This window comes from Hydra vulgaris, chromosome 10 (genome assembly GCF_038396675.1).
Source record: "Hydra vulgaris chromosome 10, alternate assembly HydraT2T_AEP".
NCBI classification, from domain to species: Eukaryota; Metazoa; Cnidaria; class Hydrozoa; order Anthoathecata; family Hydridae; genus Hydra; species Hydra vulgaris.
The window spans coordinates 43308295-43325102 of NC_088929.1; the positions used below are offsets into that span (position 1 = coordinate 43308295).

Sequence of the window (16808 nt, forward strand, 5' to 3'; positions counted from 1 at the left end):
TTTTCTCCACTGTAGGTAACAATTAAAAGAATTAATCAAAACTATTTTTAATATTTAATCACACCAAAATAATAATAATTATGCTAGCTTATTACAAGAAATAATAATGAGTAATATTCTAGAATTTAGAGTAAAAATTGAAAACTTGGAATATAATAAAGTTAAAGAGAATAAAAAAACCTGTTTCTAATTTGACGGTTAAATTATCAAAGAATTTGAATTTCAGAAACTAGAAAAATCATTTAGAAAATATGCATTAGTAAAAATAAAAGCATATTTAAATAAGTAATAATAAAGGACGCAAAAAATAATTAAAATTTAATTTTTCTCCCCTTTTTTTGTTGCAAATGTTTTTACATTTTCTTTCAAATTTAATATTAATGATTCTTTGTGTTCTATCAAAATTATTGATAATCCCACCAGTCTTTCTAGTAACATTGTCAACCTGAAATAATTTTTAATTATTTTCAATTTTGAAAAACTTCGCTCGCCACTTGCAACAGACACTAGAAGTATTAATAGTATTCTTAAAGAAATACATATATTTGGTAGACAGTCAAGTAAACGTTTGTTCAACGATAAAAGTTAGTACTTCATGTGGTGTGTTGCGGAAATCTTCCAAAAAGTACTTTAATTTTATTACAAAGATCTGCTGCACTGATATCTTTTTGAGAACCATGAGTAAAAGCTGCTTCTAGATTTTTAAAATTTTTCTAAGTACTAGCTAAAGATTTTAAACTTATAGAATAAATATTGAAAAATTGAATCTTGCCACCTTGTGTTTCATAATCAAACTGTCGCTTTTTACTCCTTCTCCTGACTTGTTCTTCTTCAAAATTTGTTACTATTTCCACTTCTTTTGCAGTCTCAGCAGCATCACAACGGTTCTTTGAAAGTCTTCATCATTTCTCATGTTTACAAATTTGTTTTTATTAATATTTAACTGATGTGTTTCAAATCAACATTCAAATCAACATTCTTATTTTGTATTATTTCATTAGAAATATTAACTTCAAAAAGAATGTCGTATCATGAAATAAGGGCTACATTGAACTTGAATTTTCAAATAGAATCTGCAACCCCATTAGCCTCATTTCGGGAGGAATTTCCTACTGATGTTGTTTGTAATCTTGGATCCTCAAATATTTGCATTGAAGCATCGTAAATTTTTCCGAGATTGTATCGTAATGGTTTTTTTTAAGCATTAATGCAGCTTTTTATCTTGTATCACTTAATGACTTGACAGTAAAATTTGGAAAATAGCTGCAAAAAACTTGCCAACGAGAAGGTGATCCCGAATAATAATTATAAATCTGTTGAACGACACTGAAAAAACTTACTGTATCTAAGCTACACTTGCATGCATCATTCACTACTAAATTTAGTGGATGTGTGCTGCTTGGATTAAAAAACGCCCAAGGATTTATTTGCAAAATTTTTCTTTGTACCACATTCTCCTAACCCTTCATGTTGCTTCCGTTATCGTATTCTTGTGTACGGAGATTTTCAATTCGTAAATTAAAATTTTCCAATTGCTCAATTAATGTTTTTGCCAAAAAGGCACCTGTAGAATTCTCCACAGGTATGAATCCTAAGAAATGTTCTTTAATTTTAACTAAATCCCCATCGTATGATGTTGGTGATTCTGAATCAACAAAAAAAATTGTTATTGTCATTTGTTCTGTATGGCTATTATCTGGGGTGCAGTCTAATATATAGAAAAATATTTAGCAAATTTTACTTTAGTCAAGATATTATCTTGTATAGCATTTGCTAATATTTGTATTAATTCATTTTGAATTTCTTTTCCAAGATAATGAGCAGTTATAATTACTAGATTTTTAATTTTCCGTACATGTTCATTCATTAATGGGTCAAATAAAACAAGATACTCAACAAATTTAAAAAATTACCATTGGCGTTATTGTAAAGCTTTTCATTTGTTCCACGAAATGCCAGTACTCTGACTAAGGCAATTAATCTTTCTAAAATTTGTCGCCAATATTGTTTTTTTCTTGCATTTTTTGTTGGTTAATATGATCAATGATTTTTTCTGTAAATAAAGGTATATCAAGTACTTTCCACTTTTTAAACTGAACGAAATGCGAGTTACTTTTTTCATGAGAAGAAAAAACTGCTCCAATATTTTTCCAATCATTTAAACCTGAACCTTCTAATACCGGCAAACTACTTTTGCTTTTACCAAATAATTTAAAACTTTAAACAAAAAATTACATTTTTTTAAACTGAATATATAAGCCAAGTACGAGAGATTTCTTCTCCATTTGGTAATGTCCGCTTGTAATAGAGTGATAAAAATTTTCTTTTTTGTTTATCTCGATCTTATGGAAAGTTAGATTTTTCAGTTTGTTGCGGTCTATTTTGTATAACAAATTGACGAAAGTTGTCACTAAAATGAGTAGGCTAATTTGCAGGGGTCACTCTAGTCTACAGATGATAACAAGTTAAATCGAAACATTAATAGCAGGGTTGCTTCAGGTAGATAAATTTGGTTTTCATTGATATTTACAAGTTCATTTTGTTGACTTAAAATATTATTAATATTATTAATAGTTTCATCGTCAACTATCAACAAATTGGTTTTCATTGATATTTACAATTTCATTTTGTTGACTTAAAATATTATTAATATTATTAATAGTTTCATCGTCAACTATCACTTTAGATTTTTTACTCACACCGCTATCGCCTTTAGTAGCAGAATCAGAACCTGTAGAATGTGTTTCTGCACGAAAATATTTCATAATTGCTCCTCTTTGACTTTGACTTTCTTTATTTTTCTTTACTGATGGTCTCTTTTTCTCAGACATTTTTAAAAAACGTAAGAAATGTGTAATATTTACTTATTACTTGCTAGCGTAAAATAGTAGAATTGAATTCTTCAATTCTACTATACAAGAATAATAATTTTTTAAATCAATGAGAATATTGTCAGTTATTATAAATACTTATTATAAATAAAATATAATAGTCTAAGCACTAAAGAGTTAAATTAATAATTATTCAAAGAATCAGAGACAGTCAGAAGACGTGTCTAGTACTCTGTTAACCAAACGCAAGATAGTACTCTGTTAACCAAACGCAAATGAATGCGATGTGACTGATTGAATATGACGGCGATCGAGGGAATATGAGGAATAGCGAACAGATACTATAAATTTTGTTTGTTGTTCATAATTTAAAAAGAAAACATTCGCTTTATTTGGAAAACGCAACTCAAGTTGTTTATTATCACTCATTTTATTAATATAAACACAGACGAGAGAAAAGATGATTTATCTCATCTAGGCTATCTCTTTTATTTATGTGATAATTACTTTTAACTCTTCTAACCATGATGTACTAATTTGGGTATAAATTAATTTCTTCTTACCAAGCAGCATTTTTTATATTTTGATGACAATTAATTTCAGCTTGCCTTGCTCTAATCATTTCAATAAATTATCAATTATTTTTAAGTTGATAGTATTTCTTCTAATACCTTATTTAAACCTAATACCGACCATCCAAAAAAAAGAGAAAAGAAATTAAATAAAAATATCAAAATATTAATAGTCTAAAGTGGTAAACATATCTACAAAGTGGTAAACATATCTACAAAGTGGTAAACATATTTACAAAAGATAAATTATAATGTTCAAGTAAAAATCAACAAAAACCTGCAATTTTAATAACAAAGATATTATTTGGTAATAAAAACAAAAACCCAATGTTGAATCTTACTTGTTTTCTCATCTATAAAACACTTTTATTTAACTATTTAAAAGAAAAAAAAAACAAAAAAAAATCAAAATGCCTTATGTTAAGCAATTTATTAAAAAAAAATTAAATGCAATTACTTTAGAATATATATGATACATTTGATATATAAACCTCTACAAAATATATATGATATATAAACCTCTACATTTGACTAATTAGCTTAACCACTGGTTTACCATTGAGGTCAAAAATTAATGAACAAAAGTTAAAACAATTTATTACCATTATTATTCAAAATAAAAACCTCTAACAATTTAATTTAGGATTTGTTATTATCCATATTTTTTTGGCAATGTCAGTTAGTATATTTTTATCTAAAGTAATAAAAAAGATGAAACCATTTAAGAACAAATTCAAAAATCTAAATATATATTCAGATACCTTAAAAAGAAGCATAACACAACATTCTTTTACTTTCTACTGCTTTTTTCTATTTTCTATACCTTATCTTTTTTTTATCTAAAAGAAAATATACATATAGATACAGAGAAATATAAATTACACTAAAATAAACGCAAATTTATGTATATACACTTACATGTCCACAAATAGCAGTCTTATTTTATTTAAAAAGGAGACAGGCTATAAAAATTAGAAAAATACAAACAATCAACAACAAACATTTATTTATATTTTTAAAGTAAAACTAAACAATGAACAACATTAATTCCTCTTGAGACTAAAAGTTTATCAGCTCTAATTTGCTTGCAGACCTTGCTCGAAAGACCGCCTGGAATACTGCTGCTTTACTGGTTGTGATACTAGATCTGGCAATGGATTTTCAAATGCTTCGTTTTTTTTTTTCAATTTTGATATGTCAATATTTGATTTATATAAATAATTTTGCTTATTTTAATGCACTGCATTTGATCAAAAAAGTATTTTATATAAACAAAAAAATTATATAATTTTTTTTAACTTTAACAATTCATAATATAGATTTAATACCTTTTTCCATGTATCTTAAACGCAACAATTTATGTCGAAGCCCTGTACACAATGGGACTTAGTGTGGCTAAAAATCAAAAATACTTTCACTTCAATTCGGATGAAATAAGGCAAACTAAAAGCTTACATTTTATAAGAAAATCCCAAAATATTAGTTTGTGATTTTACGTTCCACTGTACATTGATTGTTCGGTAGTCCCTAAAATACAGAGATTTTTTAAAATTGAATATCACGCCCGCGGATAGACTTTTTCTTATGTAGAATTGAATTCTGAGTCGAATGGCGACACGGGAATGTCGCCCGACCAATACCTACTGAGTTATTAAACAAAAACCCGATCAAAATGCATAAAAACCGTTTTTACAACATTAGCAATGCATTTTCACACCCGCAGAGTAAGCTAAATCGATTCAAAATTAAATTTTCTATTAGAAAAGATTTATTTTACGACTACTGCATTAAATCGTAATAAATTTCAGTTACAATCTAAAGGGCGTAAAGTAATGTTGGGTTTACCCCGCATTTATATCGAAATGAAACAAGGAAACGTTCTATATCTTCGCAGATAGACTTTTTCTTATGTAGATTTGAATTCTGAGTCGAATGGTGACACGCGCAATGTTGCCCGACTAATACCTGCTGAGTTATTAAACAAAAACCCGATCAAAATGCATAAAAACCGTTTTTACAACAGCAACAATGCATTTTCACACCTGCGGAATATTAGATAGATATAGATAAATATATAATCTTTTTCGTCAATATAAAATTTTTTTATATAATCGTTAACGTAACAAATTGAGTGGAGCAAGCAGAAGACGATTTTTTTATCATCTTTCCCGGTAATTTTAATTTATTTTACATTAAATATCAATTAAATATAAGATAAACACAAGTTATAAGATATTTAAATATATATAAATATAAAACTCTTATGATTAAAATAGCCAAATAAATATATCTTTATTAATATAAATACAATTAAATGCATTTTTATAAATATAACCATAAGCATTTTTAGCTATTGTGGAAATAAATAAAAAGTTTCAAGACGTGTAAGGGTTTTTTAAAAATAAGAGATTTATTCAATAATGTTGAGGTCAAGTAACTGTTGTTTAACAACGCATTTAAAATGTTGAAAAGACTTTATCGTTTTAATCTCATTTGTGAGAAATGAGTTAAAATTCTCAAAATCTAGGAGAGGACCACAATTGTGGTCCTCTTCTTGATATTGTGAATTTCGATTGTCACAAAGACATTTATAGAATATAGTAGTACTGCTTAGAATATTTTGTTTCGTATTTATGATCAATAAGTTGGAAGTAATTATGGAATATTTTTAGGACCAAATTATTTTTTAATTTAAACATAAACTGAAGGATGCTATAGATGTTTTGTTCATAAGTATTAAGAACTCTCAGTTCTTTCATTATTTGTTTAGCACTAGCATATCCATTTGTGAATATGCGGCATGCTTGCTTTTGTTTTTTATAGACTAAGGCTAGTTTTGATTGGTAAGTACTTGCCAAGGCAACATTGCAGTAGCTAATGTAGCTATGAACAAATTCAAAGTATAAACTTTTTAGACATACTTTGTTTAAAATATACTTAGTTTTATGCATAATTCCAATGCTTTTAGATATTCTATATTCTAACAACTTGATATGCTCTTTCCAGCTAATATGTTCATCTAGAATGACTCCTAGAAACTTCACAGAAAATGCTCTTTTTAATTTTGTTTTGTTTTGTCATCTAAAATATCCGGGAGTTTTAAAGATAACGTGTCTGACTTTGATGGTTTTGTGAAAAGAATGTATTTGCTTTTTTCAATGTTCAAGGAAAGTTTGTTGGCCTTCAACCAATTGCTTAGGTCTTCAAGCTCCTAATTTACTGTGTTAAAAATAGTTTTAATATTTTAGTGGATGTAGAAAGCTTGGGTGTCATCAGCAAAATGAATAAATTTCAGTATACGAGAAGATAAAAATATATCGTTAATATAGACAAGAAAAAGCAAAGGACTTAGAATAGATCCCTGGGGAACGCTACAAGTAATGGTTTCAATGGAAGTGTAAGTGTTATTGTAATATAAAGCTTGTTTCCGATTGTTTAGATTGCAACTAAACCATTTTAGATTTTTATTTTTATACCATAATTACTAAGTTTGTATAGGAGGATTTCGTGATCCACTGTATCGAACGCCTTTGACAAATCGATAAATACTCCAAGTGTATATTGATTTTTGTCAAACCCATTTAAAATTTCGTTAACTAACTTTATTACTGCATGTTCAGTTGAATGATCTTTTTTAAATCCGTATTGGTTATTGAAAAGGATATTGTGATTTTGGAGGTACGAAAAAAATCTACTTTACATTATGCTATCTAGTACTTTCGAGAAGCATGAAAGTATGGAGATAGGCCTATAGTTTGATAAAGTAGAGTTATCTTCGCTTTTATATATTGGAACTACGCGTGCTAATCTTAAGTGTTCAGGAAAAACTCCGCTTTTTAATGAGAGAATAAAGATGTACAATAGGGGATATTCAATAACATCATAAATTTCTTTAACCACTTGAGAGCTAATGTCATCAAGGCCCGGACTCTTTTTTGATTGTATTGTTTTAAATGCGTTTCGAAGCTCATCAGAAGATAAGTCTATTACAAACTTCTTTTAAATATGATTTAAATATTTTTTTACTTTGAGTTATTTTATTAGCTAGTCCCAGTGGGCACAGTACGTTTTTAAAACGTTCTTTGGACGTTTTTATTAGGTTTAAACCTTATAAAAACGTCTAAAAAACGTTTTAAAAACGTACCGTGCCCACTGGGGTGTGTTTCTGATGTTTGTAAAACACTTGTTAAAGCTTTCAGCATTCTTTTCATTAATAAACAATGTTTTTGTTATCAGTATTTGAATGGTTGGCAGGATATTACCTGGATCAATCTTTTTCTTTTCTATTACTGCTTTTATAACATCCCAAGTTTTTTTATTATTACCAATCTTATTTTGTAAAAGATTTGAATAATAATTTTCTTTTACCTTGTTTCTTAAGTTTCTCAAATAGGTTTTTATAACTTTTATACGAATGTGTTAAATTGAATTTAAATTCGAAATTAAAGCGCAAAGCTATCAAGCAAAAACCCAAATAAAATGCAATTAAACCGTTTTTACAACAATGACAAAGAACCCGCTGAGTACACTGATTCAAAATTATTTTCTAAGATAAGTGCCATTACGCAGAATGTCTGCGTAGTTGTTATACGGAAACCCTAACAAAAATCAATAAAACAATTTAACAAAAATTTAAATAAGTATAATATTCGTAACAAAACTGTTTTTATAATAAGTTTGTTTTTAATGTAAGAATGTTTTTTTATGTAAGAAACAACTATAACTTAGAATTTCTATTAGCGTCATAGTTTTTATGAACTTTCTATTTGCGTCATAGTTAGTTTTTATGTATACTACGCCTTTAAACACAATGAACATTTAAAGTAAGTTTTGCTACTGTTTTTTTCGCAGCCATCGTGATACCATTTTCTGCATAGTACACATAATAAATGTTGGAGCGAAGGATTATTGTCTCCTTTGCATGAATATTTAGCACATATTGTCCAATATTTGTTTTGTTGGTGTATATTTGACATCACCATGTCAAATATACCTATACTCTTTGTTATACAAATGCTTACTTTTAACTTGTTTTGAGTTTTTACAATAAGATTTAATATTTGCTTCTCTAGTACTTTTTTTCGATCAAACGTAATTGAGATCTCTCTAAGACTGTAGATATACCTTATAAACTTTCTTGCTTCTGCTATAGGCACATATTCTTTTTGACTTTTTATTATTTGATAAGCCCACAATATAACATAAACACCGCAATCAAAACTATTATTTTGTTGTTCGCAATCTAAACTGTAATAGAATTTAAATTTACTCATGTCTAATTTTGATTGAGCAAGGGTTGATGAAATTTGAGTTATTTTCATTAATTCTACAAAGTGCTCTCGTCTATTATTGTTTAGTCGTAGTGAATCAAAAATGCAGATATAAATGTTGTTTAATGAAATCACTCCTAATATCCAATGATTGCCTCTTTCTATATCTGTATTTATATTCACCAAAATAAAGTCTTTGTTAAATACGTCATGTTGGTGCATAAATTTTGAAAGTTGTGCAATGTTTCCATTTACTAAATATCGATAATTAAAATTATTTTTAATTATCGATATTATTTTTACATTTAACTCTTCAGCAGAGGGAACCAGTTGTGGCAAATTACTAAAATCTTCTATAAAAGTTGTAACTGTTTTTTCTTCTAGGCTTCTAATGTTTTTATCATCTATGCTACTCAAATTCTCGGTAGAAACTTCCATGCTTGTATTGTTTTTGAATTTATCTAAAGTTGCCAACAAAGTAAAAGTATTTTCCGCCGTGTTTAACTTTATTTTGTTTGGTGTCGAATGTTTTGGAGGCAAATGTTTAGATACTTCTAAGGAATTGTCAGCAGCTATAATACTTAGTTCTCTGTCTTTTGGTCTCGGTTTTTTCTGCCACTTCTAGTTTCATGGTTATTGCTTTTTCTTAATTAGCTTAAGCGGTATGTTGGCTTTGATATATCTGGGGGTGCGTTTGGTAATGATTTTACTGATATTATATGATAACAGTTTTTTCTAGCAGGGCATGTACAAGTATATTCTTTAGTATTACCGTTATAGTTTACAAGATGGTTTTTGCCATCATTCGCGCTTTTTACTGTATAACAATCATTTTTCGGTTCATACGCAGCTAAATCTTTTTTTAAAACTATTGATGCCAACGTGTTAGCAGATTGTCTGAATGATTTACTAATGCCAATCTGAATCGGTTTCATTTGATTTTTACTTATACCTTCTAAGATATCATCTAATGGAGTAAATTCTAAATCACTTATTTCTAATAACTTTTGGTGAGATTTTGGTCAACCATTTTGAAGTTTCCTAGATTTTTGTAGCCACGATTAAATTCGTTAAGAAAATAAATTTGAAATTTATATAACGATAATACCATAGAATCTAATGGAAGCTTTTTATATTTTTGATGGTCTTTAATCATTCTATTCAAACGTTCTGCAATATTATTTGTGGATTTACATCATTGAAAGCTGAAAATCTGTGATATATTGATTTATTGCAATGCATTTTAATGTCATTTTTCAAATGTTTGTCAAAATTTTTAAGAAAAATTGCTGACCATTTCAGTTTCAATCTTTCATATTCGTGGTCAAAATTGTTACTTTCGCATAGTTCCTCAACATTTGTTATGTACACTTTGTAACCATCTTTATAACCTTTTACTGTGCTGATATACCTTTTTACGTCTTGAAGAACATTATTTCTGCAAAATATAATGTTCGATGAAATACTTGAGTTTCTCATTATTGAATTTACAATTGATTTTTCGCGATCTATTAAAAGTGGAATGTTCTTTCCAAATTTATCTAGTAACAAAAGACGATATATAAAATTTGACCAAACCATGTCGTGTGTTATTTCGTGCTTTCTATCGTGTATTACAAACATCACAATGTTGGTTCTTTTACAAAATCAGTGTTTCTCATAACTAAAATTGAAGGATAAAAGTCCCCTAAATTAAAAGTTGTATCATAAGATAACAATTGTTTTAATGACGGATTGGCACTGCTTTCTTTTATCAGTTTATTAGCGAGCTCCAAAGCTTTTGGATGAGCCATAATTAACATCAAGTCACGATGAATAGCAAAGTGATTGATGAAATCATATAAATCTTGATTGGCTAGCTCTTGGACTTCGTAAATTTTATCATTTGTAATTCCCCGTTTTTTAACTTCGTTGTATTTGATATTTTCGGTTTGCTTAGTGTTGCGTGGTGAAACCGATGCTTCAGCATCAATAAAAGAATAGGGAGTATTTTTTAGGATATAGTCTTTTTTTGATAGAGTTAAAAAATTTTCATATAATTTTTGTGGTTCAATACCCAAAGCATTTGCCTTCATAAGATTTTTTAGAGTTGTTGTTGAACGGATAAACGGTCTGTCTCAATTGCTATTTCCGTGTGGAATTGAAACTGAAGCGCGATGATCTCCAAAATAGTGAATTATCACAAAAGGCATGTTGCTTACAAAAACTTGTTTTTGAAATTCGTTGTTGTATTCATTTGTTTTGCCAATTTGATTTTTATAATAAGCTTTTGTTATACCTAGCTGTTGGTTTTCATTCTCCCAGTTTTATTTAATAATTTTAAAAATTTATTTTATTTCATTCTCCCAGTGTTTTGAAATCGATTATGATCGCATAAAATAATCATCATCAAGTTCACTTTTCTGTTTATAGATGTAAATTTCTCCTGCGTGAGGTTTGATTGGCACTGATTCACTGATATCGCAATTTAAACTGTCAGTTCTTATTTTATCAAATATTTGCATAACAAACTGAAAACTAAGTGGCTGATTTATTTTATCGTATACAAAATTTGTTACTTTCTCAGTACGAACGAGGTTTACACCTTTTTTAAATTAAAAACTCAACCAAAAATCCTCAGATATAAAATGGTTAAAAATGATATTTTCAGAAAAAACCTAAATTTTTTTTAAGCAGATCTATTCAAATACGTTCAAGACTGTATTAGCGCCAAATTTAAGCGCACTAATTTAAACCGTTTTCTGTTTTGTTACGTTTAGTTTTTGAAGATAATGACTTTGGAAAAAACATCTCAATTAATAACTTTTTATGAATGAAACGCTTTATTATGTTCAAAAAAAGGACATTGCAGCGCTTCTATTTAACAAGTTAACTTTATAAACAATTTTTTAGATTATTTAGATAAACAGAGAACTGGATACAAATATTTCGTTTAACCTATCCTTCATATGTAGTAGTAATAAAATATTATTTATTGTTAACCAAATTATATCTACGCTTTCCCATATTTTTCTAAAGTATATACAAAAGGTGATCAGTGTCCTTCTATTTTTGTAGGAGAGCGCCATGAAAATATAAATTTTAATTACATTTGGCGCGAACTCTCCTTCTTAAATAGAGGGACATTGGTCAGCTTAAGATATCGTCAGCCGAGAATATATATATATATATATATATATATATATATATATATATATATATATATATATATATATATATATATATATATATATATATATATATATATATATATATATATATATATATATATATATATATATATATATATATATATATACATGTATATATTAATTTTTTTTTTTTTTTTTTTCATTTGCATAATTGAATTTTTATTTTATTTTATGCATTTTTATCGGAATTCAAACTCAGAATTCAAATCTACATAAGAAAATGTCTATCCGCGAAGATATAGAACGCTTTCTTGTTTCATTTCGATACAATGCGGGGAAAACCCAACATTACTTTACGCCCTTTAGATTATAACTGAAATTTATTACGATTTAATGCAGTAGTCGTAAAATAAACCTTTTCTAATAGAAAATTTAATTTTGAATCGATTTAGCTTACTCTGCGGGTGTAAAAATGCATTGCTGATGTTGTAAAAACGGTTTTTATGCATTTTGATCGGGTTTTTGTTCAACAACTCAGCTGGTATTGGTCGGGCGACATTCCGCATGTCGCCATTCGACTCAGAATTCAATTCTACACATATATATAAATATATATATATATATATATATATATATATATATATATATATATATATATATATATATATATACATATATATATATATATATATATATATATATATATATATATATATATATATATATACTATATATATATATATATATATATATATATATATATATATATATATATATATATATATATATATATATATATATATATATATATATATATATATATTTGGTCTAGGAATTAATTCGTGCGGTTTGACAAGGGATTACGAAACTAGGTTATTGTCACAGCGTTTCGTTTAGCCACGCGTGCAGGCAAAGATCACTGTTATTGCGCATCATTTTCATTAAAAACCATTTGATTTAAGCGTAAACAACACTATTTTTAATTTAACTGATAATGTCGATTTTTGTTCCTGATTAAGTGTTTTTGCGGGGGATTCTTCTTCATTACTTTAACATGAAGAAAAGTGCTACCGAAAGTCATCGTGTTTTGGTTGAAGTTTATGGTGACCATGTTCTAGCTGAGCGAACGTGTCAAAAGTGGTTTGCACGGTTTAAAAGTGGTGATTTTTGTTTGGAAGACCAAGAGCGACCAGGACAGCCGAAAAAATTTGAAGATGCAAAATTGGCAGCATTGCTCGATCAGGATTCTTGTCAAACGCAAGAGGACCTTGCAAAATTGTTAGGAGTTGAACAATCAACAATTTCCAGACGCCTCAAAGCCATGGATATGATTCAAAAAATGTCTCATTGGGTTTTACATGAATTAAAAGACAGAGACAGGAAAGAAGAAAGACCATTTGTGAATTGCTTGGAAAGATGGGCAAAAGTAGTGACTGGCGATGGACACTATTTTCATTAATGTATTCATCCATTTAGTTTTTGAAATAAACCTTCAATTTTCAATATATATATATATATATATATATATATATATATATATATATATATATATATATATATATATATATATATATATATATATATATATATATATATATATATATATATATATATATATATATATATATATATATATATATATATATATATATATATATATATATATATATATATATATATATATATATGTATATATATATATACATACATATATATATATATATATATTCAATATATATATATATATATATATATATATATGTATGTATATATATATATATATATATATATATACATACGTAGACATATATTTATACATATATATATATGTATATATATATGACAACTATTTAATTAGTTGTGTGTTCTCTCTTCCTACCAAATGATCTTGCTTATAATACACAAGTTCATCTTTGCACCATGAAACCTGACGCAGATTAATTAATTTTTTCATTTTTGGTCTGTAAATTTTCGAAGCAAACTTTGTATCATTTCGGCATAAGACAAAATTTTTTTTGCCACCACTAATTTAATACTCGACGCAGTTTCAGGTATAAAAAACTTTTAAATAATCGATATTGACTTTATTTTATTATTTTATGTAGTTACCTGCAGGATGACGTTCTTTTTAAAACAATGTTATCTGCTTGTTGCCTGTTGTCTTTTTAATGCAATGTTGACTGCTTTGTATAATGCTACTTCATGTTTACTTTTACTCTCTAATACCACCATTTCAATAGAAATTTGCCATTTTTAAAGAATTACTCTTGTTTTATGTTTTTCAATGTAATGTTGATCAACATAAGTTTTACCTGTTAGAGTCAAACCATAACCCCCAACTACAGAAACATCGCATTGATTAAATCTACAATCACTAACTGATTACAGCTGATAAAATTGTTGACCTTTCGTTTTCGTTTCAACTTGCATTTTTATTTTTATTTATTTTGGTACATAAAAACCTAAATCCACACTTTATTAATGATGTTTCTGATTCTCAGTGATGTTTTAAAACAGTTCCAATACCATCTTTGCTTTAGCCTTTTTTAAGGATTTTATTGACACTGAAAATTTCCAGATCAGCAGAATTGGTGTTTAGTAATAGAATTAAAAGAGAATTTTAATTCTACTATTAAACAAGCGGAAGTAAACATACAAAATACCGTTTTAGTTTCTACTTATCAACTTATGCAAAATCTTACAGTTATTTTTAGTTATTCTTAGGTGCAGAGTAAAAAGTTTTATTCGTATTTTTAAAAAATTTTATTATTATTAAACTAGTTTATTATTTAAAATTTAGAAAGTTTTAAGATTACTTTAAAGTGATGCAACTTAAAAACCCCTTTTCCTCACAAAAATTTTAGCTAACTAAAATACCGTTTACATGTTCAGATAGAGGAAGATTTACCCTTCATAAATCTGTTTTCACATTATGATGTTTCTTAATACTTTTTGTTCAAATGAAGTTTAAATAAAAGTAATTTACTTAAGATAGTTTTTGAAATAATACTAATTTTATGTTGGGGTAATGTCAAAACACCTTTAGAATTGTTGGCTCAACAGTGCCCTGTTTTTCATTTGTAATGCTTGGGTTACCCTATGCAGTACGGATGAAAGATAAAAGTCAAAATTAATGGAACTTTTGTTTTATTTAGACAATCAAGATGATACATGCAAGATCTTCACAAATATTCCAATACTTTTATTGGCTATTAGGTTAGATATTAAGTCAGATATTAGATTAGGGAAAAGGTTAGGTGAAAGAAAGAGGTAGCTGATTCTAGCTTGTAGTTCGTTTACCACACATAAAAAATTTATATGCATTATGTGTTTGGATTATACATTTATTTCGTTAAACTATGTTAAAACTTTGTTTAATAAAAGTACAATACTTTATTTATTGAAAACTGTAACTAATTAAATCAGTAAATAAAATATTATATTGTTTGTTATGTTTTTAAAGTATTATTATAATTGACTACATATTATGCTCAAATAAATGTTTGATGGATTTTTATAAGAGGTGAGAAACAGTAAACCTTTTTCTGTGGTTCTTAATTTTATCTTTGATTTTAAATTTTTATTGATTACTAGATTAATGTGACAGCATTGAATATTAAGAAGATTTTACATAAATTAAATGAAATTCTTCAATCGTTTCAACTTGAAAACATTTATCAAATTGATTTGGTTATGCAAATCATTAGCAACATCATTAAAATTAATTCATTTTCAGAAGTGGTATGTATGTGTAAGCACTTTTAGGATTTACAATAATATTTATTGTAAGAAAGACATTTTATTTTATTTTGTATTATATAATTTTAAGTTTCTGTTTCTAGGTGACAAGTGGTATTTTGTTGTCGGTAGATATAGTCTTATGTTCTAATAAAACTTTGCTTCAGAATGCAAACAAAAAACTTGATTTATTTACAACTTTTTTATCTCATTTGGATACATTGGCAAAATACCAGACTAAAAATATAACAATATCAATGAGCACTTTAGCAATGGCGTTCTACTCTATAAGAGGAAATCAAAGTTCAATATATATTTATTCGGAGTTAAATGAAAACAATATAAGTGTCAATATATTAGCTAATAGTATCAGAGAAGATAAAAAAATCAATGCATACATTGTATTACCATCGCAGTTGTTTCATGGTCAAAATGAAACCCAAATATATTCTTATGCATTTTCAAAAAAAACATTGTTCATGAACACAGCAGATATTATAGACAGTATTATTTTGTCTGCAACTATTAATGGTATCAAAGTTAGAAACGCATACAACCCTATATCAATTATGTTTAAGCAAAATAGTAGTGCTTTTGGGAAAAGATCTTGCCAATATTATGACATTAAAGGTTTAATTGTTTTTATGAAGTATATACATACATACATACATACATACATACATACATACATACATACATACATACATACATACATACATACATACATACATACATACATACATACATACATACATACATACATACATACATACATACATACATACATACATACATACATACATACATACATACATACATACATACATACATACATACATACATACATACATACATACATACATACATACATACATACATACATACATACATACATACATACATACATACATACATACATACATACATACATACATACATACATACATACATACATACATACATACATACATACATACATACATACATACATACATACATACATACATACATACATACATACATACATACATACATACATACATACATACATACATACATACATACATACATACATACATACATACATACATACATACATACATACATACATACATACATACATACATACATACATACATACATACATACATACATACATACATACATACATACATACATACATACATACGTACATACATACATACATACATACATACGTACATACATACATACGTACATACATACATACATACATACATACATACA

At 27.2% G+C, this 16808-nt stretch overlaps 1 protein-coding gene across 1 annotated transcript in view; it reads left to right on the top strand.

Moving 5' to 3' along the window:
- LOC105847505 (adhesion G-protein coupled receptor G4) overlaps positions 1–16808 on the top strand; it is a 100014-nt gene that overhangs the window by 65658 nt on the left and 17548 nt on the right. Inside the window, exons 10-11 of the mRNA XM_065808082.1 lie at positions 15399–15545; positions 15647–16172. Of these exons, the coding sequence (XP_065664154.1) occupies positions 15399–15545; positions 15647–16172 (673 nt within the window). The remainder of the gene's footprint in view (positions 1–15398; positions 15546–15646; positions 16173–16808) is intronic.